We start from the raw sequence: 25,970 nt of genomic DNA on the forward strand, positions 1-25,970 counted from the left end.
CCCGGAGGTACCCTTCTCTACTGGCCTATTTTTGTAACAACGTATTCGTGTAAGCAATTCTTAGTGTTTTCTAAGTACGACAAAATTATTTTCCGAATTGCGTAAGTGTATTCTCAATGCATTGTGTAACACTTCACAATTAGTTCTTAAAGAAAAGAAAGGACGTATCAAAATTTTTGATCATTATTGTTTACACAAATCACTTGCATAGGTTGTGACAACTTGAGCATTAAGTCAGTAAAGAACAGAGAATGTATTAGTTAAGATCTTGAATGGCTCTCTGAGGTCATTGTCCCACTTCAACCCTCGTAACTTTTTTGTCATGCAAGGTAGACCCATAAAGTAAGCGAGCCGATTGAAGGCGACGCTGCTAGCTTCCTAATGAACTAATGTTCATGTCTATGCGGTAATTAAAGCGAGTGATAGAGGTCCGAAATTGCAGCCGGGCTGACTGACCCTTGCTTGTCTTCTGGTGGGGTATATCCAATTGGCGCCCCTAGCAACCAAACCTCTCAACTTGGCTGGATAAACGCTACAGCAGCGCCTCGTGGTGGCCGGCGGCGGAACTAGAGCCCCTGACAGAATGACAGAAAAAGGCTTCATCCTTGGAAGCTTCATCCTTCATCAGCCACAGCAGTGGGCGCGGGCCGTGTTGTCACAGTAGAATATTCAATTTCGTGATCCATTGTATACGGAGGATCAAAGTGACGAGTATATGTGATATAGTGAGTGGTTAAAAGGTATGTTGAGTCACTAACATTAGCCCAATCTACTCCGCAGCATCGCTAACTGAGATCATTTCCGTGGCCTACTTCATTTTCCGCGTCTTTGGGTGTATCACTAAGGCTCCAGGTTGGCGGGTCCGTTCAGCAACTCCATTTATGCATTTTCGTTTAGGTGGTAATGGTTCACTTGTAAAAATAATTTAGGTCCTGGGACTTTTTCAAGATAATTGTAGACCCTTTGTTTTTGGCACATTACATTTGAGGTTAAACTGTAGGTTTATTCCTTTGCTCCACCCTTTTGACATAATTGTTGTCAACATCCAGTGTTCTTGGATGTTTTATAAACAAGAAGAATTCTTATTTAGGACCTGAAATATTCCCAGTATTGCGTACTCTACATTCCAATGTATCCATCCATATAAGAGAGCAACGTACTTTCAATAATCCTTGAAGTCAAAATCCAGTCATGATAATGTATTCCTGAAGTTTGGGGTCTCAACTCTTCATTAGTGTCTGAGGTATGGAGGTTAATGCAAACTTGAAATCACTTCTCCCAAATTCTGGTCATGTCAAAGGAAAAACGTATGAAGTCATCAAATTCTAGCTAGAGGACCTTTGAAGTCATAAGTAAAGATAACATTGCCACATATGGAAATTACACCGCAGTAGAGGCTGTTAAATTTTTTTATGTACTAGACTTGATTTTACTTTTTCAAATTGAAGAGATTCTACCACATTTCAGTCTCAATAATTTGTCACCAAGAAAACTAAGAGAGATACCAAATTAAGAGCAACATAATCTTTTTCCTATATCAAACCACGTTTATTTGCCAGAATCTAAAGGCTGGGTACCGTTCCTTTGTTCAGAGCAGAATTTGGAAGAAACAACAAAAACTTAATGTAAACGTCTCTAACTCAGAAATTAAGAAAAGGTGGCGTTCCTCCTGAGCGTATGAGCTCATTCATTGGATAGGAACTCAAACCCATAAATTCAGACTTCTGACACAAGTATTAAATAAAAGTTAAGTGGTCACTATCTTCACTTCACAATGACCTTTTAAGAACTCAATTTTAGGATTAGTTTTCTCTGAAGTAACTTATTCAGTCCACAGGCAACTTTGTTACTTGTTCATGTTAGGGTTAAAATACTATTATTGTTTGGTATGCTACAGGCTACAGTTTTTGTTGCACAAACCTGAGTGTGTGCTCAAGAAATTTGTCTCTGTCTGAAGCTTGCATTGAAAAGCTTTTTATCAGTGTCTGAAATTGTGAATATCCTGTCCCTATGAAAAAAAAGTTTAACAAACTTTGTAGTTTTAAGAATCTTACCATTTGTATGTCAAGAAATAAATTAATTTTTCAGACATGTAACTTGAGTTTTAGTGAGGTCAGGGTCAGGGAGATAATTGTAAAGCCCTCTAAAGCATTGCAAAGGACATTGAAAGTCCACAGTTTCTGCAACCTTAGTCCTTGGTATGTCAGCATGGCTCCGCTAAATGTGATCCAGGAAGCGGAAGGTGGATAACTTCATTTTGGCCATTTTTCAGGACAAACAAAAAACCGTTAGCAGGGAAAACTATAATTAAACTAATGAATTTTGTAAATGGTAACAAGTTCAAGAAGCATAAGTTTAATTTTGAGGTAAACAATGGAAGTGTTATGTCAGTCTGTAGAGGATTTGTGTGACTTATAACTTTCTATTAAAATAGTAAACACAGTCATCTTAACTTTATTTCTTAAACGAAGTGGAATTTTGAGTCAAGTCAAGTGAAACTATAGTCAGAAGAGAGTGTTGGTTCCTCTGGTACATTTTTTGGACGTATCTCTTCTTTCTGTTTAAGTTCTTAAAATGAAAGGGAGTTTTTGACTTCGGTTGAGTTGATTCCATTTTCCGCTGAATTGAGAGTGTAAAAGGGGTCAAGTCGAGTCACATCTTTATTCCAAGTGGACTTTCTCCTTAACTGCTAGGAATTGAATCAAATAATTTGGTGCAATGATGTAAACCATACTTATGCACAATAATAAGCTATATGAAGCTAAGAAAGGAGGCTGGCTCAAAACCTTCTCTTTCCTTGACTTGATATAGCTATAGAATCAAAACTCAATTTGGAGTTAAGGATACTGTAAAGTGAAACTAGCATGTCCTAGAAATATTTGTCACAGGAAGATCATTTTATGGTCAAAATTCAACCACAATTAGATGAATTTATTCCCAAAGTTGGGGGCCCCAACTCCTATTAGTTTCTGAGTTATGGAGGTTTACGTAAACTTTTAGTCGTTTCTCTCAAATCCTCCTCACGACAAAGGATCAGCTACCCAGTCTTCAGATTCTGGCAATTACAGCTATTTTTGCATGGAAAAAAGATAGCGTTGGTAGATTTGAAAATATCAGTCCAGAAGAGGCTGTAATAGCTATTTTACCAGGCCTCTTAATATTTTTCTTCAAATTTGAGAGATTTTGCTCCATTTTGGTGTTGTTTTTGTTTTTCCTAGGAAAACTAAGGCAGATATTAAAAACGGGCAACTCTATCCTTTTCCTATTCAAAACTAGATAATATTACCAGAATCTGAAGACTGGACAGGTAATCAATCCTTCGTCTTGAGGAAAATTTGGGAGAAACGACTAAAAGTTAACGTAAACCTCTTTAAGATTACTATAGTAATCTTTCCACGCCATGACGTTTACAGTATTACTGTTCCTTTTGTTACAGCGACCCGAAATTGCCCTTCGCCGTGCCTGCGTCTGGCGCCGTGCTTGCGCCGTCTCAAAGTTTCCAGCAGGATGAACAAAAAAAGCGGACCACCCCTTTCAACAACTGACGGCGCCGTTTCGGAGCTCAAGTTGTCCTTCTCGGCGGATGAGATATCCTCCGCGGCGCTGGCCCTGGCCAGGTAAGCTGAAGGGGGCGGCCGCAGCTGTAGGAAATGATACGTTCAGCTTTCGGACACTTCCGCTCATACACTGCAAAACTAACTGTCTACTAAGTACACACTTACAAATGCGTGCTTGCAAGTACACACTTACAAACGCATGCTTGGCCAAGTACACACTTACAAATGCGTGCTTGCAAGTACACACTTACAAACGCATGCTTGGCCAAGTACACACTTACAAATGCGTGCTTGCAAGTACACACTTACAAACGCATGCTTGGCCAAGTACACACTTACAAATGCATGCTTGCAAGTACACAGTTACAAACGCATGCTTGACGCATGGAGGTATACGGCGTCCAAGCATGCGTTTGTAAGTGTGTACTTGAAAGCATGCATTTGTAAGTGTGTACTTGCAAGCACGCATTTGTAAGTGTGTACTTAGTAGACAGTTAGGTCTGTAGTGTAAGGTGACATGGTTCGAAAAGTTTATGCGAACTTGACCGAATACACTACATCAGTGATGAACACTTCACAATCTTCATGAACACTCTTGAAAGCTTGAAAAGAAAACTATACTTCGCTGTTCGAAGTATCATCTGGCTCTTTTCTTCGCATTTGAGCGGATTCAGCCCGAATCGAGTCAAATTAACTATTTTGGCTGGTCTTGGTTCCAGACGACCTCAAAAAAAAAAAAAAAAAAAAAAACATTGATGCTAAAATATTGAGTTTGGGTGGGGTCATGGGGGTGTTGAGGTTTTGATAGTTTTCAAAGTGTAAAAAAAGTTAAGGAACAATTTTTTTTTGACCAGGAAATGCAAGCTGAGGTGGCTTTGCTGGCTGGATGAGTACTAGGTAGAAGATCATGATTTGGGCTAAACCCGGCCATCCTGAGCACCCTGCCCACACTGATAAGCACCTTCACTTAAATATGCAAATATCTAACATTTTCCAACTTTTATAATATAATTTGCCTACAGGAACAGAGTAGGTGAAATAAAAATTTCACTTAGCGCAAATTCACCATAGATCTTTTTTTGCAAACTTTAAAAGTGAGAGTTTGTTTTCCGTAATTGTTCTTTCTTCGTCATCAAATATGTTTAAAGTAAATGTCTATAGAGGTCAGGGCTAATAAGAGTAGTGAGCCCACAATTGTCAAAAGTTCTCCATCAGGAGTGCAAAAGCATTACCACAAACAGGGGTACCTTCAGATTGCAACCCACTCAAAACCAGTGCCTCTTTCTTGTTGACACTATCTTAAAATATGCAGTTAAACAGGAAAAAATTATCACGATCTCGTGCATACCTGGAATTAGCATAACAGTATGACTAAAAGTACATGAACTTATGCAATTTGAGCACAATTTTATGTAAAACGTTACGCAGGTTCAAAGTCACGCGTCACCACGTAACCTACCCCCTTTAAACCGCGCCTGATACATGCCATGTGAGCGATTCTCACGTTTCGGGGTAGTTTCATTTCTTCTGACTCCTGTGCCCAAACGAGCGCAGATATCGACATGGGGTTTGTTTCTGGTGTTAGGGAGGGCCATTGCCCACTAAACGCACACATTTCGAAAAGTTCACGTTCGTTGGATTGGTCTACGTAGCGTTTGGAATACCCTAAATGTAACTTCCGTGATTGTCCAAAGAGAACATACTCGAACTTTCCGCCCCCAGTGTGGCTGTGTGGTCCGAAAATGCTGCCAACTGTCGATGGGGATTCAAAGCTTGGCATGTCTCGAGCTTATTTCAACCGAAGACCAATACGCCAGACTTCTTTCAAAGGTACTTATGCTGGAACGAAAAATGTCCACCGTATATTCAATTTCACTACACAAATTCCGAAAACGCAGCTCTGGACTTCTCCCCAAGCCAAACTTTTAACTTTCCATGACACAAGCCATCAAAGTGGAGTCCCTGGGATGTAATTGCATGGGTCGCGGAAATCTAAGATGCTGTACACGGTCTCAAAGCGGGCTAGAGCATTATAAAATGGCGTGTATCAACAATTACCTGTAACTTCCGTGGCACCTTTTACCCAATGTTGCAGCAGCACTAGGTGGAAAAATTTTCCGCTTAAATGTCGGGCTTAGAGTATCATTTGACCCTGGAACGACTTTTAAGCCACATCAAGCCCGAGTCAGCCGTTAAAGCCGATTTTCACACTTTGTAACTTCCGTGATAACGTAATTTCCGTGATCAAAACACCCACTAAAACGTATGGGAATACCTTAGGGCTCATGTTTTTAGGAAGGTAGTACAAGGTCTTTACTATAAGTACCATTGCCATAACTCTAGTATCATCCAGGACCCCAATAATCAGAAAAACTTAATTCGATATTTCTCACTTTCGGCAAATCAGAGACGCCAAAACTACCCCGAAACGTGAGAATCGCTCATGTACACAACTGGAGCAAATCTCTAGTGCTTGAGGTATCGGGATGTGTCTGCTTGCAAACCAAGTTAGAAGCCATGCGAAATAATTATCGATGTTCTATGTGTGTCCACAGGCAATCTTCTCTTGGGAGTTTGAAACACCTTCATTTCTCTATGGTTGAGTTTGAAGTCATAAATAAATCCTCCCTGGGCAAACTGCGTGCACTGCTGCACCAAATTCTCAACACTCGTGGTGAGTCAGTCCGTGATATTCTGAGCCTTTTGAGGGTCCAGTGGAACTCTCCTTCTGTCGGAATTGTTTTTAACATTCTTCGGGAGGGGAGCGTCTCATCTCATTCTTTGGATTCGTTCTGGATTGTTTATTTCCCACCTAATGAATGTTTGCAAACACCATTATTGGTCCCAGAAATAGGGAAGTTTTTGAATAAACGCCAAAATAGATAATGATTTCCTAGATGTCGTATGTCCTATTAGAATATGACAATGTCCCCCAGATCGGAGCCACAAAGGTTTCGGTTCCAGTTCCGTGGGTCAGGAAGAAAAGAGGTACCCGGGTCAAAGGTGCGAAATAAAGTCGCCTTGTGTCGTCAAGCCAGCATGCGAACGTTGTCGTTTTTGCCTGATAATGTAAAACAAGACTTTAACCTTATGCAGAGTGTCAAGGGGGTCCTGTGGGTTTAATGTGGCATTATAGCTGCTACAATGTCGTACGTGGGTGGCTTCACACAATTTCAAACACGCTCAGTTTTTTCGTGTTAATTTGAACGTATACTCGTACAAATTCGTGCACGAAGTTGCGTGTAAATTACTTGTAAATTTGTAAGAAAAGCACGCATGCGCAATATTGTTTACGACAGCGTTCAAAAAATGCGTAAGGGATTTCGAGGTGTGACCCACTGCAAAATTTCTGCCATCTTAAGTGTGTAAATAGTACACATTAGAGCATGCTTCCAAGCACACACTTATTTACAGCATACTTGCTAGGCATGCGCTAAAATAGAGAATGCCTGGCATGTACACGCTAAACAAGAGTGTACCTGCAAGCACACGCTAAAATACACTCGATTAGTCCTATGTAATAGCATGGGCCAGTTTAAGGCTATTGTAAAGTGAAAAAGGTGGCTATTTGACATTTTTTAAATACTTGTGTCAACTCAATTTTTGGGTAAAATTTCCTTTCCATGGCATTAACTGTGAGTATGGCCGCAACTCGAATAAGATTCTGAATTATGGAGGTTTTCGTAAACTTTTAGTCGTTTCTCCCAAATTCTCCTCACGACGAAGGATTTGCTTCAGATTCTGGCAATTTTATCTGTTTTTAAATGGGAAAAAGACTGTTTTCGCCCCTTTTTCAATATCTGCCTTAGTTTTCCTGAAAAACCAAAAACAAGACCGAAGTGGGGCAAAATCTCTCACATTTGAAGAAAAATAAAAGTAGGCCTACTAAAATAGCTTTTACAGCCTCTTCTGGACTGATATTTTCAAATCTGACAACACTTTCTTCTTCCTATGCAAAACAGATATAATTGCCAGAATCTGAAGACTGGGTAGGTAATCCTCTGTCGTGAGGAGAATTTGGGAGAAACGACTAAAAGTTTACGTAAACCTCCATAACTCAGACACTAATAGGAGTTGGGGCCCCCAACTTAGGGAATAAATTCATCTAATAGTGGTTGAATTTTGACCACAAAATGAACTTCCTGTTTACAAATATTTCTAGAACATGCGAGTTCCACTTAACAGAATTCTTACGTTTAGTTTGCAGAGATTTTGTGCACAATGATTGTGTGAATGTGCAAGATTTCTGGCGTTTTGGCCTCACATGTTGCCTACTTACAGGTATTTTTGCCACCTGAATGTGGAATGTGGTCAAATTTTGTACAGTGCATGTGGGAAGCTGACCCCCTCGAGGGCATTAGTGTGTTGTGTAATACTTGGACTGGGATCGGGATCCACTTAAGATAGGGTACTTTCGTAGAATCCTGAACCGGAAGCTGGCAGACCAGCAGACGCCAAATTGGCCGGAAACTAACCTCTCTTCGGATCCAAAACTATAGCCGAGCTGTACAAATATTGCTCGCGAAACACATATGCACTGCAAACAAGTATCAAACGACTGTTTATGTTCAAGTGTGGCCGATACCTTTGACGAACGTCTCTTTCCCATGTCAAGTTTGGATCTACTTCCGCCAACATGGCGTCTGTGTGCTTCCGGTTCAGGGATCTACGAAAGTACCCTATTGCGATCCCAGACCCCGATTCACTGGTAAAACTAAAGCGTAACTCTATGCTTGAGTCAAGCATAAAGCTACGCTTGAAGACGTTACGCTCGAAATGAAGCATACTCTGAAAAATCCCTCAGGCATTTAGACAGGGGGAAACTTGGTTGATAAGCCTGTTACGCTTGATCTCCAGCGTAACCTTATTACGCTAGAGGGTAATACTACGCTTTAGTTTTACCAGTATTCTCGCTCCTTTTGTTCCGTCCAGGACTTAAATACATCTCGCTGAACATCATCTGTGAACCTGAACTTCCGGCCCTGACGAGCTCAGAAGAAGCCAGGGAAGTTCCTGTGCCGGCATCTTTACGCCGCCTGGAGTACTCTAAACCCTACCTCGACCCTTACTTACCTCTCCACTTGAAGTGGCATGCGGCCACGCTTGAGGTAACGAACACCCAAAGTGTTTTTGTAAACACGCTCAGACCAATATGGACTTTTTTCTCTCTTGCTTATAGCGGTTTTTGAGCAAACGTAAAATGTACTATTCTTCCTTAACTATGCACAATTTTGATCGTTTCAGGGATGTAATTGTCAATAGATCATTAACACTATACAATGAACAAAATAGTGCACAGCCAAAGAGAAAATAGTACATATTACGTTTGCACAAAAACCTTTATGGCAACAGATAAAAAGTCAATACGAGTCTGAGAGTGAAGGTTTTGAACGAGACATAACGGTTTTTGGTGCAGGTAAACTTTTTACTGTAGTTTGTACGCAATTTTGTATTAAAATGGTGAAATATGTGCAGTTTTTTTCAAACGAAACTCGTACGCAAAGTTTATCTGCACATTAAACTGTAATGTCTCGTACGAAATTGTTGGTGTGAAATTCACTGTAAAAATTTATCTCCAAAATTCACGAAGGTACCTGTGGCAAAAATGTAGCGCAGGGTACCCTCGTGAATTGACGAAGATGCTTGGTAATGAACGAAGATTCTCGGCAATTTACAAAGAATCTTTGAACAGGTACGAACACTCATCGTAAATTGACGAAGACTCTTGGAGATTTCACGAAAATAAATACAGAACTCAACAATCTCGAGAATTATGAAAGGAGCCTTAAGCAACTTTGCCAGAGGCACGCTCGTTCAGTCCCAGTTTAGTTCTAACGGGGCAAAGGAGTTCTTGGCGTCTCGCGCGACCATCAATCGGGATCTCGATTATGGTTTACACAAGACGGGCGACATTATTTCATTTCGCAGTGGTAAAACAAAGGCATAAAATAATTCCCTAATAGGGCGTAAACTATTTACGCTGTTCCAGGGACGTAAATCGTTCACGCCATTGGAAGGGGCACGAACTGACATAGGAAGTCTCCGCAAACTTTAAATATCTTTCCACACTCTCTAGAAGTTGTATTGTGAAGGTTGTCCATACGATGGTGAATTCTCTATTATGGTGGTGCAGCTGAGATTAAAACCTACCGTTGAGAATTCACTGTACCTCGTAGATATATTGACGAATTTCGTTTGTATTATGGACGACAAATCTTGACCATAATATGTTGGTGCAGCCTTCCACCGTAAGACATCAAGAGAAGGCATGTCCTTTTTTCCGCCCTTTAAGAGCGTGAAAGACCGTTATGCCTAAAAGGGCGTAGTTTTTATGCCGTTGTTTTTGCGAGTGTGCCAAAATTTGTTAGATCTCGTTTGATTCTGCTTGATTTTTTTCCATCAAATTGTAAATAACTTCAGCTCATATTTGGCCCAAGCAAACCAGAAACAAGTTGTCATAATGCGTCAGGACATGGAAGCTGAAAAGCTGAGGAAAATTCTGTAAACAGCTTGTGGTAATTTTTCGTACCAATATTCTCTGTGAGACCTTACAGTATTCTCCGTAGGACCTTGTAGTGACCTCTGTAGGACTATACAGTCTTCCAGGTCCTACGGAGAAGACTTAACGGTCCTATGGAGGATACTGAGAGAGCCTACGGAGAATCTTGGCAAAAAAAAAATAACAGAATTTTCCGTTCCTTTTATGCCACAGTACAGTGTGCATGGTTGACATAATGGTTGGCGCTAATTGTTGTCTACTTAACAGCATGCTGTGAGAAAAGAAGCGTATAATGGCATGTACAATGTGGCAGGATTGCCGCAATGTAAATGTCTTACGGTGAAAGGCTGCACCACCACATTATGGTGGAGATTTCCTCCATAATACAAACGACATTCGTCAAAGTATCTTGAGCGTATAGTGAATTCTTAATGGTATGTTATTATGCACTGTTAAAAAATGGTTGTACAGAAACAATCAGATCAGTGAAAATGTAGTCGTTCCAAAACATAGAATGTCATCATGAACCAAAGGAAAACAAATGGCGTAGAATCTAGTAAGCGACAATTTCTCGTTGAAGAACAAAATTCTTGCTGTCATCATGGACGATACAATTTGTGTGGAAACAATATCCTTTGCCATTACCTGCTCAATAAAAGAATTTTATGAATAATCATCTATTTTGTTCTTTTAAGTCATAGGGAAACTACTATCATTTAAAGTAAACCATGAATAATAACTTTAGCGACGAAAGTATTCCATGACTATTTGTCGCAGACATTACAAAATCTTTTTCGACTTACAATACTTGTCCTTGACTAACAGCATCTGTTGTTGGTCAACGAATTGTGTTTGAAGGTGGACTGTTAGGGTGTTATTACAAGTTTGTCGTTGTGAAACTATCCTTTAGTTCCAGTAAGGCTATGGTTTAACAAGCCATTCGTTCCACAACAAATCTTGTCACCAAAGAAATTAGCAATAAATGTGTTGCTAAGTTACAACAAAATTTTTATCAGTGTGAAGTCAGCTGCACCATCATAGCATGGAACATTTTCAGCATAGTATAGAGAATCTTCACTACACAGCATTTGGAGTGCGTAAATTAGAGTGCATGCACTCGCCATACACCCACTTATTCACAGCCTGCCTGTCCAGTACACGATTCTTTGAAAAAGTCAACCGTGTGCCTTGTTCAGTTTGCAGAGTGGCTACACAGATCAGGGTTGCTAACGTTAACGTCGCACTGAGAACCAGGGAATGTGACGTCACGTTCCTTAAAACGTGAAACGTGTCACATTCATTTGAATACTGTGTCACATTTGTTTTAACGCGAATCAGCTGGTCCCGGGTCTGGATGAGGCTGAATTCACCTTGAAAAGAATGTGACACAGTATTCAAACGAACGTAACACGATTCACGTTTAAACGAACGTGACGTCACCTTCCGATTCCCAGTGCAGTGTCATTAACGTCATAGCGTTAACAACTGTTCAGCGCGATAACGTTAGCGGATTATTAACGCCGTCAACACGTTATTTATGTACACTGTTATCCAAGTTGCGATACTTTAAACACAAAATCGTGCGATAATATCCAAAATGTGATTCCCACGAATCATTGCTCCCCAGATGCCATGACTTTTGTCTCACAAAATTTTTGCAATGATCATCGCACATTTCTGCAATGAAAGTAGGAATCATTGCATAAAAATGCGATGATGGCAACACAAAATCTGCATTCAACACAGTTTTTTTGCAATGATCATTGCAAAATTCTGCGATGCAGCAGCTCATCACACCTTTTTGCAATGATCATCACAGAAAAGAGCGATGAAATTTGTATCGCGCTGAAAGTGCGGTCTGCATCGCAAGTGGAATACTCTACAAACTCAACTGTGTACATAGTACACTCCACCTGGAGTGTACATGCATGTACACTTCAACCTGAAGTGTACTTGGCATGTACACTCCACGGTGGCGTGTACCTTCAGGTACACTGTTGCTGGCTCCCTGCTGCAGGTATGAGCCACCTGGCATGGACTTGGCAAGTACACGCCAACCTGGAGTGTACATGCCAAGTACACTTCAGGGTGAAGGTGTCACGGGGGTCGCCAAGTACACTCCAGGGTGAAGTGTACATGCCAAGTACACTCCAGGGTGAAGTGTACATGCATGTACACTCCAGGTGGAGTGTACCATGTACACACTTGGGTTTGTAGAGTAACAGTGTATCTTTCCTGCAACAGAGGTCTGTTTTTTGCCTCACAGGACGTCAGCCTCGCTCCGGCCGTCCCCCGCGCGGCGTTCCTGCTCTCCTCCATGCCCCGCCTGCGCAGGCTGCAGTGCACCCTGCAGGAGGACATGGAGGTCCTTCTCCAGTGTCCGTCGCTGGAGACTCTCCACTTAATGATCTATCTGACCGATCGATCCCGGCCGCTCCTGCCCGCAGTGAGGGCCTTTTTGACGGAGGCGGTAACACGCCTCGAGAATCTCGTGCTGGATTTCTGGGGCGGGGACGAGAGCGACGAAGCCGTCGACTTGGTGCTTTGCCTCGAGGGCACCGAGGAGGCGACGACTCCTGCCGCGCTGCGCACCCTCAAGTTCCTCATCTCCGATGGGTGCCACGCCTTCGGCCCCGATCCAACAGAGCAGCTGCGCCACCTGGGCGCCGTCCTCTACGCCCTGCCGAACCTCACCAGCCTGGACCTCGGCGGGGCGCCCACCAGCGACCTCCTCGTGGTGGTCCTGGACGGCGAAGTGGTGCCCAAGCTCGTCGAGCTGACGATGAACGCGCCCTGGCCGTGCCCCCACGACTGGGCGCACGGCTGGCAGGCCCGCGCGCTGATGCGCAGATACCGACGGCTGCACGTCCACATCCACCCCATGGTCCACCAGGAGGACGAGGTCTGCGAGTACTGCCGGGAGCACAAGTGCCACAAGATTCCCGAGTATGGTCGTTGCACCCTGTTCAGCCACTCCAAAGGCGCCCGCTGTGACGTGAAGCACGAGAAATGCGAAATCGCAGTCATTGTCTCTTAATGTTCGGTATCTGTCGGCCGTTTCTTTGTATTTTGATTACGTATTTTTAATTTGTCAACGTGTTCTTTTTTTGTTAGAATATCAGGTGATTCATTCCACCTGCTGGCCGTACTGCCTTTAAATGTGCCTTTGTGAAGATTGTCTTACAGAACAACTGACTGCTTACTTGTGAATGTCTACGGTAAACAGTTCTGAATAAACGTAATTTTTAGAATTTTCTCTTTGTAACATGGTATGTTTCGAAAAAATATCCACTTTACAGCTCTCAGCCTTGTCCTGACACTTCCGTCCTACTTAGTTGACTTTCTCTCTCGCATTTAATGTTTTGTAAAGGCGTATAATAGGCACTGTTTTTTGTTTTTATTTTCACGATATAGATCATTTGAAAGATTTGTCATGTCAAATGTACCATGACAGTAACAATTGCATTTGTACAATGAACAAAATTGTGTCGGGTATACTATTAATAGTTGCAGAGAAATTAAAAATTCTTTTCTGCACTTGCAAGAGACAATCTAGGGTGATACTCAAACCGAATCAATTTACCTAACCTGAAGTGGCCCTGAGTTGCAATTCTCTCTCTGCCCGTTACTGACCTTGTTATAATTACGTGATTTTTAAGTACGACAAAAATTATTTGTGCAGTTGTGAAAATACGTAAATTTACAGTGCTCTGTCCAACACTTCATAATTAGTTCTTAAATTAAAGAACGGACGTGTTAAAATACGCGAAGATAAATGTTTACACAAATCACTTGCATATGTTGTGAAAACTTGTGCATTAAGCCCGTATAACGGACAGAGAATGAATTCGTTTAGATCTTGAGCGGCTCTCTTGAGGTCATTCTCCCACTTCGAAAATCAAATGCCTTCAATTAGTTGGTTAATCGCCCACCGTAGCCCACACTGTGGCAAAAAGGTACGGAAAATTATGTTATTTTTTGCCAAGATCGTTGCCCTTTTATCATTATTCTCCGCAGCCTGGTACAGTAACCCCAGTAGAATCGTACAATCTTCTTAGAAGACTGTTTAGTGCTTCTGAGGTCTCTGTAAGGTCCTACAGAGAAGACTGTACTGTGCTACGGAGAATACTGACAAGGGGGGCACGGAAAATTACAAGCTGCGTTTACAGAATTTTCCGTAGCTTTTTACCAGTTCCGCCAGTGACACGCAGGCACAAGACGGCTACACTGTGAGTAAAAAGTACGGAGAAAGTACGGAACATGTCTGGTCAATAATTTGCCGGGAACGTCCGTACTTGCCAACTACGGAACGTTCCGTGCTTACTTTTTTTCCGTACCCATTAACATGGGTTCATATGGAGCAAGTATGGAACGTTCCGTACTTTTCTCCGTACCTCCGTACCAAATTTTTCTGTACCATTTCCGTACAAAAGTACGGAGTATTTTTACAGTGTACGCCGATTTATTCGTTTCCTTCATGTCGCCTTCAAATTCCAAATCGGCATATGAACTGATGTCAATTGCAGCGTACACCTTGAAACACCCATGGTTACGGTTGCACCCCCCACCTGACTGCTAATGTCACCCGGATCGGCCGAGCCTAGTGCTTATATACGCACCCAAACACTCCGTGTTCGAACCCGCCAGTGTAAATGGCTTTGGTGTCGCTTGGCCAATCCATAGCAACCAACAGGAATATAAAGCCTTCATATCATTCAGTTCAGTGGACTTGAACTTTAATTTTATTTCAAAAGTTTTAGTGTCCGTCAGCTTCAAAGGAATGTAAGTTACGAACACCAAAACCTTTGTATTTGTGAGCAAACAAAATCGCATCCTCATCATGTCTGCTCAAAACTATCTGTACCCTGCACACCGTGTCTGGAATGAGGGAAGTGCTCGGTGCTCAGGGGCTTCGTTTCTTTCAGCATTGCACTGGTAAAACTAAAGCGTAACTCTATGCTTGAGTCAAGCATAAAGTTACGCTTGTAGACGTTACGCTTAAAATGAAGCATACTCTGGAAATTCCCACATGCATTTAGATAGGGGGATCCTGGTGAAAGAGCCTGATACGCCAAGCGTAAACTAATTACGCTTGAAATCAGAGGGTAATACTACACTATAGTTTTACCAGAGTGAGAAACGTTAGAGTGTCTCTCTCGCGGATATGAAACATCCGGAACATCGTGACGTTACGTTTCCCTTACTGCTTTCGGAACAGTGATCGCACTCACAAAACCCTGCGAACCGATCGATGTGTTTGTAAAGCTTGCGTAGAATCTGACTTCACTCCAAAGGCGAAACTTCAGTATGTTTATGGCGATACAATTGAGTATCGTCAACAAACAGCCATTCCGAAAAATCTTGCTTTCAAAACGGCGATAACCAGAAGCCAAATTCTCGAGGGATTTACCCACTCCGGCAATCGTGTGTACACTCAACCTGCACGGCGAAAGTAACACCTGAGATCCTTTAATCCAGGGTGCGCTCCAGGGAATCCCAAGCGTTACTTTTGCCCTGTAGAAATCATTCGCAACCTTTTCTAAACTTAATTGAAGTCCTAAGTGTTCAATTAAAGTGTAGTCGTAATCTTGTGATATCTCTAAACACGAAGAACTTTAGAATTTCTTTGAATATCCTCACTTCATCACGAGAATCGTGGGAATCCGGAATCGTGCGTGCACTGAAATAAATTAGTAGCCCCTCCCAAATTCTTCGCAAGCCACACTCCCAACAGTGGGTGATGCGCACACACTCTTCGCAACTTTCTGAGAATGCGTTGACATCAAATGAGCGACGATTCTGCCTCTGACTTCCGTTTTATTTCATCTTTCTTCCAGTCCGCGGCTGCGTCTGGATGTCCTTTTTCTCGCCGTTACTCGCACTTAGCGTACTACCTTGGTGCGAATCTTCGGGCTCTTATCAGCAGTCTAGGTAAGTTCTGTAGGGGTAGGTTGGGTAAGAAAAGTACAAAACCGCGTACTTTGCACTGTACAGAAGTTCCAAATGAGGATTCAACTATTCTCTTCTCGTGAACTTATAATCCAATGCCTTCCTGATGAGATGGATCACTGTTCATTGATTGTAGTTCCCCACATTACGTACAACATGCCAAAATGTATGTGATTTCGGTACTTCTCGAAAAGGGTAAGAAAAGTAAGCCCAGGAAAGAAAAGCACAACGAAAAGAATTGCGATTTCGAACCAGAAGACCACCAATCTTGGCTCAATACAGGTTAACCCCTAAAGGAGAGAGCTTTCACTTGCCATTAGTTAAAGTTTCGTCAAAATCGGTCAATTGGTTCTGATTCTACATGGACTCATTACAAAAGGTCCAACAAGCCTCTCGTCAGAGATAAGTGGGTACAGCATTTTTGTACGTTTCTTCCCCTTTTCACGAAAATGCCCAATAACTTGTTTATTTCGAGTCTTTTTCTATAACTTGTGTTGACATTTTTTGCTTGTCTCGCCGAATCAAATCTATTTCCGTGATCAATTCAATTTTCATCCCGCTTTTAGTTTCTTAGAGGGTGTTATCTTCTTCCCCAATGCCTTTACTTCTCTTCCCCGTTTCATTTTTACACTTTTAAAAATTGTTTTCAAGCCTAGGAGCATCGAACGGCACTGTTTTTTCAAAGATGATGGTCTAAGCTATAAAGTGGTACCATTCATTGCACTGTCGGCTGATTCTGCAGGAAGCTGTACTTCAAAGTACAAACATTTAAAAAAAAAAAGATTTTCATTGTCATTTTTAATGTTATTTCAAACGTGCAGTTTGATTCTAAATATTAAATGTAGAACTGGGCTAAATTTATCTTTTGTCAGCGGGATGACCAATCTTTCTAAAACCACTAACCTGATGGTGCAGTGTAGTTTCGGTTCGTAGATAAAGCAGGTGTTCTTTTCTTACCCGAGCCTCATGTCGACCCCTCGTAAGAAAACCATCCTTACTCGCCTGGGCGCTAGGAGACCATCCTAACTCGCTGGGGCGCTGGGAGACCATCCTAACTCGCGCGGAAGCCGGGAGACTATCCTACACTGCAAGAAAAAGTGTGAATAGTACAACAAATGTACAACAAAAACTGTACAATAAAAGTACAACAGGGATTGTAGAAAGTACAACGAGAATTGTACAAACCACAACGAGGCCTGCACTGCCCAGCACTCGTCATGCCGGTTCCATTGTACTTTGTACAACAATTGTTGTACTTTGAAAGTACAATAAAAACCTGATAAAAAATTTGCCAGAAATTTGTGTACTTTTGTTGTGGTTATTTCCTGCAGTGTAACTCGTTTGAGGTTAATCTTGACAGGGAGCGGAAGGAAGTTTAGACCATTGCCACACATCAGAGGGGCGTCGTGTCAATACAAAAGTGGAACTAGTCTGTCCCTCAATATGTCAGCGTTCGAATTGCACTCATAGAAGTTCGCTAGCGCTCTCTCTGGCCGTTGTGGTGAAAGAATCTTTGCCGGTTGCGCTGGCCGCATTTTATCGCTGTGCTAGTTAAGATAGTTTCCCAGTGCCCCAGCGAGTTAGGATTGTCTCCTAGCGCCCAGGCGAGTAAGGATGGTTTTCTTAGGACGGGTCGATGTGCACTTTCCTTACCCAACCTACCCCTACAAGCAATTCTCACTGGTTGAGACTTTAAATACCCTTGGACTTTTTGTTCATCAATAAGTTACAATTCTATAAATACTTCCCCTAACCTGTACATAGCGTCCGTATGCCCGAATATGTGAATATTTAAGGACAAAATACATGTTTTGTGCGCAGTGCATAATACATCACTCTCATTCCAGGAACGTGACATCACGTTGAAAAAAACGTGACATAATGTCACGTTCGTTTGAGCATTGTGTCACGTTCGTTTGAACGTGAACAAGCTAATTTTTGGCCCATTCACATCCAATCAAATGTGACACGACGCTCAAACGAACATGACATGTTGTCACGTTCGTTTCAACGTGATGTCACGTTCCTGGAATGAGAGCGATGTCGATGATATAACGTGTTCTTTGATCGCAGGATCCCTTAACCGCAAGGATGGACCCAATGGAAGTTTTGCCCCAGGAATTGGTCCTCCACATCTGTTCATTCCTGCCCATCTACGATCTAGTGCGGCTGTGGGAACTTAACCATTCCTGGAGAAAGATTGTAACCGACCCTTGTCTATGGCGTGATGCTGTGCTTGCAGTCGAAGGGTATGAAGAGTCGGAAGACGACGACTGGATAATTGGTGACATTCGTGACTGTATCAAAGTCCTACGTCGTGCGCCATGTCTTGGTGTTGTGTCCTTTAATGGTGCCCTAAAGAGCCAAAAATTAAAGCAAGCACTTCTTGAAACCAAGACAGTGGTAAGTTTCAACTACAATAATAATAATAATAATAATAATAATAATAATAATAATAATAATAATAATAATAATAATAATAATAATAATAAGGGCACTTGGGCACATTGAAGTGTGAATCACGAATGTGCGCAACTTGCGCAAGCACCGCGCAAATCACTGCTTGGCCCGTACTCGGTCTACTCACGACTTGCTTTGAATCACTTAGCGTCCTGATCCAGGTACTTATGAGCACAAAATGTTTGGTTAGGTTCGTTTGGTTGCATAACGTATGCGCCAATAAATAGACAAAGTGGAAAGGCTCCAAGTTCCAGGTGCATTTGAGGATTTGGTCCGTTCGGAGGGTATCAATTTCAGGCCGGTGGTAGATGGCACATTTTTATTTCTACTAATACCTTCCTTTGCAGTCTATTCTCCATGGTCGATGTGCAACTGGACATCTCGGAGGCGCGTTGCCTCTTGTTTTGGAGGCTTCAGGGTCGCAACCCCTTAAAAGAAAAATTCTTTAGGTGAAAATGTGCATCAAATTTTGGGGTGATTGAGATTAGGCCTCCCCTCCGACGACACTTTTTAAATCATTTCCTCGGGTTGACAGCCTTTATGCTACGGTGAAACATTTCTTGTCAAGTTAGACGTCCTCAACTCGACGCGTCCTAATAGAATAATCCTAACTGCCAGGGTAGATCCAAGAAAATCCTAACTTTTCGTGTCAATTTAGAACTATCCTAACTGAACATCACATGAAAAGCGGTGTTTTCTCAAAGTCCGTGACGCCAACATGCTTCATAAAATTACTTCCCGAAGGGCTTGTTACAAAGATTCATCCTTATTTAATTAAGTGAACATTGTATTTCAGATATATCGAAATTCTCTGAATTTGCACTAAAGATACTTCGTGAACACTTTTAGGTACCTCTGCACTGACAGGATTGTCTTTGATCTGCTCCGAAAGTTAGGATTTTTCTATTAGGATGCGTCGAACTCACTCTAAATGTCTTACGAAGAAATTTCCCATATTACGAAGGAAATGGCGCAAGCATAATACGAAGGTGGTTTTTCTTCGTATTACGAAGGTTTTTCTTAGTATCTTACAATGAAAAAGCTAAAAAGATTCGTATTACGAAGGAATATTGCTTCGTAATATGCTTGCGCCGAATTTACTGTAACATACGAATAACATAGGTCAAATTTCATTGTAAGACATTTAGAGTGCTCGACCGCTCCTAGGTAACCAACATTACTCACTCGCCCGGGCGCTAGGAGACCATACCAAACTCGCTGGGGCGCAAGAAAACTATCCTAACTCCCGGTCGCTGGGAGACTTTCTGAAGTCTTACACAAATCCTATCAAGGTAAGATAGTTTCCCAGCGCCCGGGCGAGCTACAATAGTTTCCTGGCGCCCCGGCGAACTTGGATGGTTTTCTAAGGAGAGGTCGAACTCCAAGCCGTAGGCCTAGCAGTGCCTCGTCGTGCCAGCGCGGTTCTATTTCGACTGAATTTCGCTGTGTAGTATAGAAATGAAATCTCGCCCGAAGTCAATATACTTGCACAGTAAATTGAAATGGCAGAATCTGTAGTGGTCTGAGAGCCCCAAATCGCAGAAACCGACAGGTAAATAGATCCGGGGCGGTTTTGCACCAAAACCGCCGACGGCAAACCCATTGTGCACACAGGCGACGGAATCCGTGCACTCGCCACGGAATCCGGACAAGACTGCACCGTAATCGTCAATTGCGATTCCCTCCACCTCGCGACTTTGAGATGTTATATTATTGGAAATAAAGAGTGTAGATGTACCGCGTAAGGAAAATATTAATTTATAGACTTGTCAAAGCAAGAAAAAGTATGCACACTCATCAAAATATGTGAATAATGTCCAAAACAACAAAAGCATCCAGAGACACAGTGAGGTTAGGTTGGCCAGCGAGACCGCAACCCCTTAGCAGTTTCTGTGAGCCCATCCCAGTTTCTGTGGAGCCTTTGTCAGTTTATGTTAGCCCATGCCAGTTTCTGTGACTACCAAATTCAGAATCATTTACTGGCGGTTTCTGGGCCGAACCGTTACGGATTCTGCCATTTGAATTTACTGTGTGGTAACTTCGTCTTTCTTCGATTGCAGGTGTTGCGGATCAACGACTTATTTTGCCATAATACTGATGAAGAAACAGATTGGATGACTTCGTTCATCCAAAGTATTGGTGAACGTCTTGAAGAAATTCTAGTCACCTCTCCCAGCAATGCGTTGATGAACACACTGATCAGCCTGCCAAGATTGAAGAAACTGGAAGTTTACGACGGAGGTTCCCATTGTGACGATAAACCTCCTGTGCAATCTCCTGGGTTTTTTGGACAGCTCAAGGTATTTGAAGACCACGATTATACTTATTCTTGGACGCTCCCACCAAATTGGTTAGTCACGGTACTTAAAATGCACTGCGCTACTCTTGAAGAAATAAGTCTTACCGAAAACTTTCGCGTTCTTCAAGATCTGGTCCAAGCTGGCTATCAATTTAAAGCCTTGAAAAGATTGATAAACTATGGATTTGAGGATATAGATGCTTTAGGACCTCTGCTTCCAGGAGTTGATATTTTATATGCCTACAGGCGTTCTGTTTAGTCACTAAGGACTAAACGTCTATCACCTGTGTTGTCTATTTTTGTCCATTGAGATTCTGAAGTAAAATTGAAAGACTTCATTGGTTCAGACTCATTTCAGTCATGTTTTTTTCCCTCGCAACCGCTTTTCACTCACTACATGCCTGCTGATAAAAGAAAAGGGCATTCTCTTATGGACAAGCGAGTGACACGTACATTTTGGCAAGCCCTTGGCAATCGATTGTGCACTGTTAAAAAAGTTGTTGAAAAGTTGTTAAAAAACAAACTTGTTTTTTTAACAAGCTCCAAAGTCGCTGAATGGGACTCGAACCGAACCTGTGACCCCACCAATGAACTCGTGGGGTCACACGTTCGGTTCGACTCCTCGTAAGCGACTCTGGAGCTTAAAACGCGTCTAGAGTTTTCGCCGCCTCCAGCGGTCTTCTGGCCCACTGTGCATGACACGCATACTCAAGCGCATACTCTACAAACTCAAGTGTGCACATAGTACACTCCACCTGAAGCCAACATGCATGTACACTCCAACCAGGAGCATACCTGGTGCTTTCACTCCAGGTTGGCGTGTAGGCTACTGGGCAAGTGTGCGTCGTGCCAGGTATGCTCCAGATTGGAGTGTATACATGCATGTTGGCTCCAGGTGGAGTGTACCATGTACACACTTGAGTTTGTAGAGTACGCTAAGTGTGTACGAAGCCTGCTGTTGGATTTGCAGCGCAAGCGCCTATGAGCATACAGACGAATTTGAAACTCAGCCAGCGCACTATTCACACTTTGCATGACAGCCGAGCGACTCAGAAGAGTCGTTTCGCGTCGCTCTTTCTCTCTCGCACTCATGGGGCTCTCCGCAAGGGTGCGAGAGAGACAGCGACAAACCGATCTTCTGAATCGCCGACGTGACGACAAACTGCTGTTGCTTCACTCTCATTCAAAGTGCACTTTCAGACTCGTATTGTCTTTTTTCTCTCCATTATTGACATTTTGTCCTTTGCTTACGTAGTTTTTTAAGCAGCAATAATATGTAGTATTTCCTTTGTAACCATGTACAATATTGTTCACTATAAAGACTAAATTGTCATTTAATATTGACTTTTTGTTAAGTCAATTGCGTATTGACTCTTTGTCAATAGCAAATTGACTTTATGTCAATATAATGAAGAAAATCCTACATAATAATTGAGGAAATAGTACTTTTTATTGCTGTGTAAAATACTCTTTAACAAAGGACAAAATGTCAATAACAGTCTGAGAGTCACGTATACGTGACATCACGTTGAAACGTACGTGTCAAAATGTCACGTTTCGCTTGAGCATTGTGTCACATTCGTTTGAATGTGAACAAGCTATTTTTTGGCCGATTCACATCCAAACGAATGTGACGCAATGCTCGAACGGACGTGACATTTTCTTCTCACGTTCGTTTCAACGTGATGTCACGTACTTGAAATGAGTGTTCAGTTTTCCTCATGGGTGCAGAACTCGTGTCACTGTATGACGGCAAACGGAGATAGCCAAGCCCCTTATCAAGTTTCGCCCCACCACGTATTTCCGAGAGAGAGAGAGGGGGGGGGAGAGCAGAGAAACCGCACCCAATCTGTGCAGTGTGTGTAGCGCGGCTGTGTGGTGAAGTGTGTTCCCCACGATGAAAGGGGCCTTTTGTCTTAATAGGCATCATCATCGTTTAAAGTGTGAAGCCACTGGAGTCAGGCGCAAAGGTAACTCCTCTGCAAACCCCATGTCTTACGAAGAAATGTCCCATAATGCGAAAGAAATGGCGCAAGCATTATACGAAGGTAGTTTTTGTTCGTATTACGAAGGTCTTACACTCTCAGACCTTCACTGATTATTTTTTCTATATTGTAGAAAACTTACTCTACGGCTTACTGATTTTAGAGCGTTACTATGATATAGTAAATATTTTCAATAACATATCGAATAAATTTTACATGAGATACAGATAAATTAGCGGTGACAAATTTGGTAATTATAGACAATCTTTTACTTACTTACAGAAAATTTACAATGTCAGTAGAAATATGATGACAAATTTGTTTATAATCAAAGAATTTATTTTCTGCAAATGTAGGAGATAAAGTTTGTGCTCATAAACAATTTGTCGATGGCTACTTTGTGATCTTCAGTAAATGATGTTCAGTGAAATTTTTCTCGTTCAAACAAAGCTGATTGGATGGTAATGCGCTTAGTCAAAATGATCTACAAAACATCTTAGCTTCGACAGTCAGAAAGGACTCCATGTCAGCGGCTTTAAAAGATGGTTGAGTTGGACTTTGCGGAAACATTCAAAAATTATTCTGACTCACTAAATCTTTTCTGTTAATTCTTGTGTATATTATCGGTATGTAGAGAACATTTGTTCCCACATTATAGATCTTTTTACTAGAATGCACAGTAATTTTTTAAGCTTGATCATAACTGTAGTTGCAGATAATATTATCAACAGACCACTTTTCTGTAAGGTTGCTGATTATTTTTTCTGTACTTTACAATCAAAAGGACTACAATTGCAGAAAAAATAATTAAACTGTAGGTTTACTGAAAAAAATGTCCGTAGAGTGTCGGAGAGTGTACTTTGTTTCCCACAAGGAAAATGCTAACATGGTTCGTACTTAAGAAATTTTGCCTCGCACTTCATGAAGATTATGTTTTCTGTCTTGTATTGTAACCTTCAGTCTGCCGCTGACTCGATGCTTTCGTGATGGCCACGCCGCTCAGCGCGTTAGCGCGCCGCAACGACTCGATCTGCAGCTTTGACACCCAGGGCGTGAGTTTCGACTCCATCAGCACCTGCAGCAGCGACAGCACCAGCAGCGCGGCAACGAGTGGCGCGGGCGCACAGCTCCGCGACAGGGGCGCCACGGGTCGGGAGGTAACGTCTCGCATTGAAGGCAAGGCTTCGCCGTGAAATCACACTACAAACCTAAGCTGTCTACAAAGTACACACTTACAAATGCATGCTTGCAAGCACACACTTACAAATGCATGCTTGCCAAGTACATACAAATGCACGCTTGCCAAGTACATATAAATGCATGCTTGCCAAGTACATACAAATGCACGCTTGCGAAGTACATACAAATGCACGCTTGCGAAGTACATACAAATGCACGCTTGCCAAGTATACTTGATGCGCCGTTTAACTCCATGCTAAGCATAGGCGTTTGTAAGTGTGTACTTGGCAAGCATGCATTTGTAAGTGTGTACTTGGCCAAGCATGCGTTTGTACTGTACATTCGCTCAAACCTGAGCCAGCGGCGACCCTTTGCTATGCAGGCCTTTTCTTGGTGCCATCATGATGGCAAACAGCTTCCAAACAACGAGCGAAACAAAGGGTCGAACCCTTATAACGCACCGGAACAGCACTCGGACAAAGAGGCCCCCGGTGGGGTTCGGCTGTTTAACTTTTCCTTTGGTCGCCGCTGGCTCAGGTTTGAGCGAATGCACAGTAAGTGTGTCCTTGCAAGCTTGCGTTTGTAAGTGTGTACTTAGTAGACAGTAAGGTTTGTAGTGCAAGTGCACAGTAAAAACCCTACGAAGAATCGCTTCGTAATACGAATACGTAATACGCAGGCATTGTAAAACCTGTGAAGAAATGCTTCATATTCTGAAGCAAAATCCTTCGTCATACGAAGCATTTCTACATAATACGAAAGCAATTATACAATGACTTCATCTTTTTCGTAGTTGTGAAGCAACACTGCTTCGCAGGCTTTTAAGAGTGTGTGGAGCTGGTAACTCGACACTTCAAATGTGGAGTAATGGAATTTTCAGTCCTCCACACTTCAAGTGTGGAGTTCTCCACGTCCACGTTAGCAATATGCCAATGGCTCTGTGAGCTACTGTGCACTTGTGACTGCAAACAAACTCGCCACGCCAAGTGTGAAGAAATAGCCCCCATCAGGGAGTGTGGAGTTCTCCGCACTTGCTTTGACAGAGTGACTTTGAATGTTATTTCTTGTGATCTATAAGATTCAGCATTGCTGTTCGATAAAGGGGACGGCAACAGCAAAACTGAGTCGGAACGGTCACCACAATCGACGGGAGTTAAAGGGAGTGATTTCTTAGCCAAACTGTTACTATTCAACAGATCGAACTGGCATATATATTAACCGTTTTTGGCTATGGTAAGCGAACCGATTGTATACTCTCATTCCAGGAACGTGACATCACGTTGAAACGAACGTGACAAAATGTCACGTTCGTTTGAGCATTGTGCCACGTTCGTTTGAATGTGAAAAAGCTGATTTTTGTCCAATGCACACCCAAACGAATGTGACTGTCACGTTTGTTTCAACGTGATGTCACGTTCCTGGACTGAGAGTGTAAGCATTTGCTCAAACCACAACCGACCCCACTCTCATTCCAAGAACGTGACAAACGTTAACAAGGAATGTGACAAAATGCCTCGATACTTTGAGCACAGTTTCACATTCTTTGCAACGTGAATAAAGCTAATTTATGGCTGATTCACATCGAAACGAATTCGGAATCATGCTCAAAGGAACGTGATATTTTGTCACATTCGTTTCAACGTGATGTGCCAGGATGAGAGTGCCATCTAACTGTATTTGGACCGTCGATGGTGACGATACTTGTGGTAATGTTCTGCAGCTGCCATCCTCATGATACGTTTGCACTATACTTCCCAAAAAGTATTAGGATTTATATTTGCAAGTCGACAAGTAAAGAGTTTGGTAGCTGGCGCAGATCCCTCACTGCAAGAAAAAAAAAACACAACAAAAGTGCACAAATTCCTGGCAAATTTTTATCAGAAATTTATTGTGCCTTCAAAGTACAATAATTGTTGTGCAAACAAAGTACACTGTTTAAAAAAATGGTTGTATAGAAACAATCAGATGAGTGAAAATTTAGTCGTTCCAAAACAAAGAATTTTATCATGAACCAAAGCGAAAGAAATGTCGTTGAATCTTGT

General features: G+C 42.2%; 3 protein-coding genes across 18 annotated transcripts in view; all 3 read left to right on the plus strand.

Moving 5' to 3' along the window:
• Positions 1-52: 52 nt before the first annotated feature.
• LOC117646616 lies at positions 53-13,307 on the plus strand. 4 transcript variants are annotated; one of them, XM_034387678.1, is made up of 5 exons: positions 53-1,243; positions 3,437-3,617; positions 6,113-6,231; positions 8,490-8,665; positions 12,323-13,307. In XM_034387678.1, the coding sequence occupies exons 2-5, from the start codon at positions 3,508-3,510 to the stop codon at positions 13,091-13,093; spliced, it is 1,176 nt and encodes a 391-aa protein (XP_034243569.1). In that variant the 5' UTR covers positions 53-1,243; positions 3,437-3,507; the 3' UTR covers positions 13,094-13,307. The 4 variants fall into 4 exon arrangements, with proteins under 4 accessions (XP_034243569.1, XP_034243587.1, XP_034243580.1 ...); XM_034387696.1 differs by having other exon boundaries at positions 53-860; XM_034387689.1 differs by having other exon boundaries at positions 53-740.
• A 555-nt stretch (positions 13,308-13,862) lies between these two features.
• LOC117646694 lies at positions 13,863-21,074 on the plus strand. Of its 10 annotated transcripts, none has more exons than XM_034387864.1 (4): positions 13,863-14,012; positions 15,894-15,987; positions 18,079-18,408; positions 20,526-21,074. In XM_034387864.1, exons 3-4 carry the CDS (start codon positions 18,097-18,099, stop codon positions 21,021-21,023), a joined length of 810 nt encoding a protein of 269 aa, XP_034243755.1. In that variant the 5' UTR covers positions 13,863-14,012; positions 15,894-15,987; positions 18,079-18,096; the 3' UTR covers positions 21,024-21,074. The 10 variants fall into 10 exon arrangements, with proteins under 10 accessions (XP_034243755.1, XP_034243746.1, XP_034243705.1 ...); XM_034387855.1 differs by lacking the exon at positions 13,863-14,012 and adding an exon at positions 14,230-14,285; XM_034387814.1 differs by lacking the exon at positions 13,863-14,012 and adding an exon at positions 14,631-14,838.
• Positions 21,075-22,620: 1,546 nt separating this feature from the next.
• The window catches only part of LOC117646291, a 62,464-nt gene continuing 59,114 nt past the window's right edge, over positions 22,621-25,970 (plus strand). For 3 of the 4 annotated variants that reach the window (XM_034387157.1, XM_034387149.1, XM_034387173.1), the window contains exons 1-2: positions 22,621-22,734; positions 23,710-23,906. In XM_034387157.1, coding sequence (XP_034243048.1) covers positions 23,736-23,906 — 171 coding nt within the window. In that variant the 5' untranslated portion in view covers positions 22,621-22,734; positions 23,710-23,735. Of the gene's footprint in view, positions 22,813-23,709; positions 23,907-25,970 lie in introns of all 4 variants that reach the window. The other variant, XM_034387165.1, reaches the window with a different exon arrangement.

Source organism: Thrips palmi, unplaced genomic scaffold, assembly GCF_012932325.1.
Source record: "Thrips palmi isolate BJ-2018 unplaced genomic scaffold, TpBJ-2018v1 HiC_scaffold_10, whole genome shotgun sequence".
Classification (NCBI taxonomy): domain Eukaryota; kingdom Metazoa; phylum Arthropoda; class Insecta; order Thysanoptera; family Thripidae; genus Thrips; species Thrips palmi.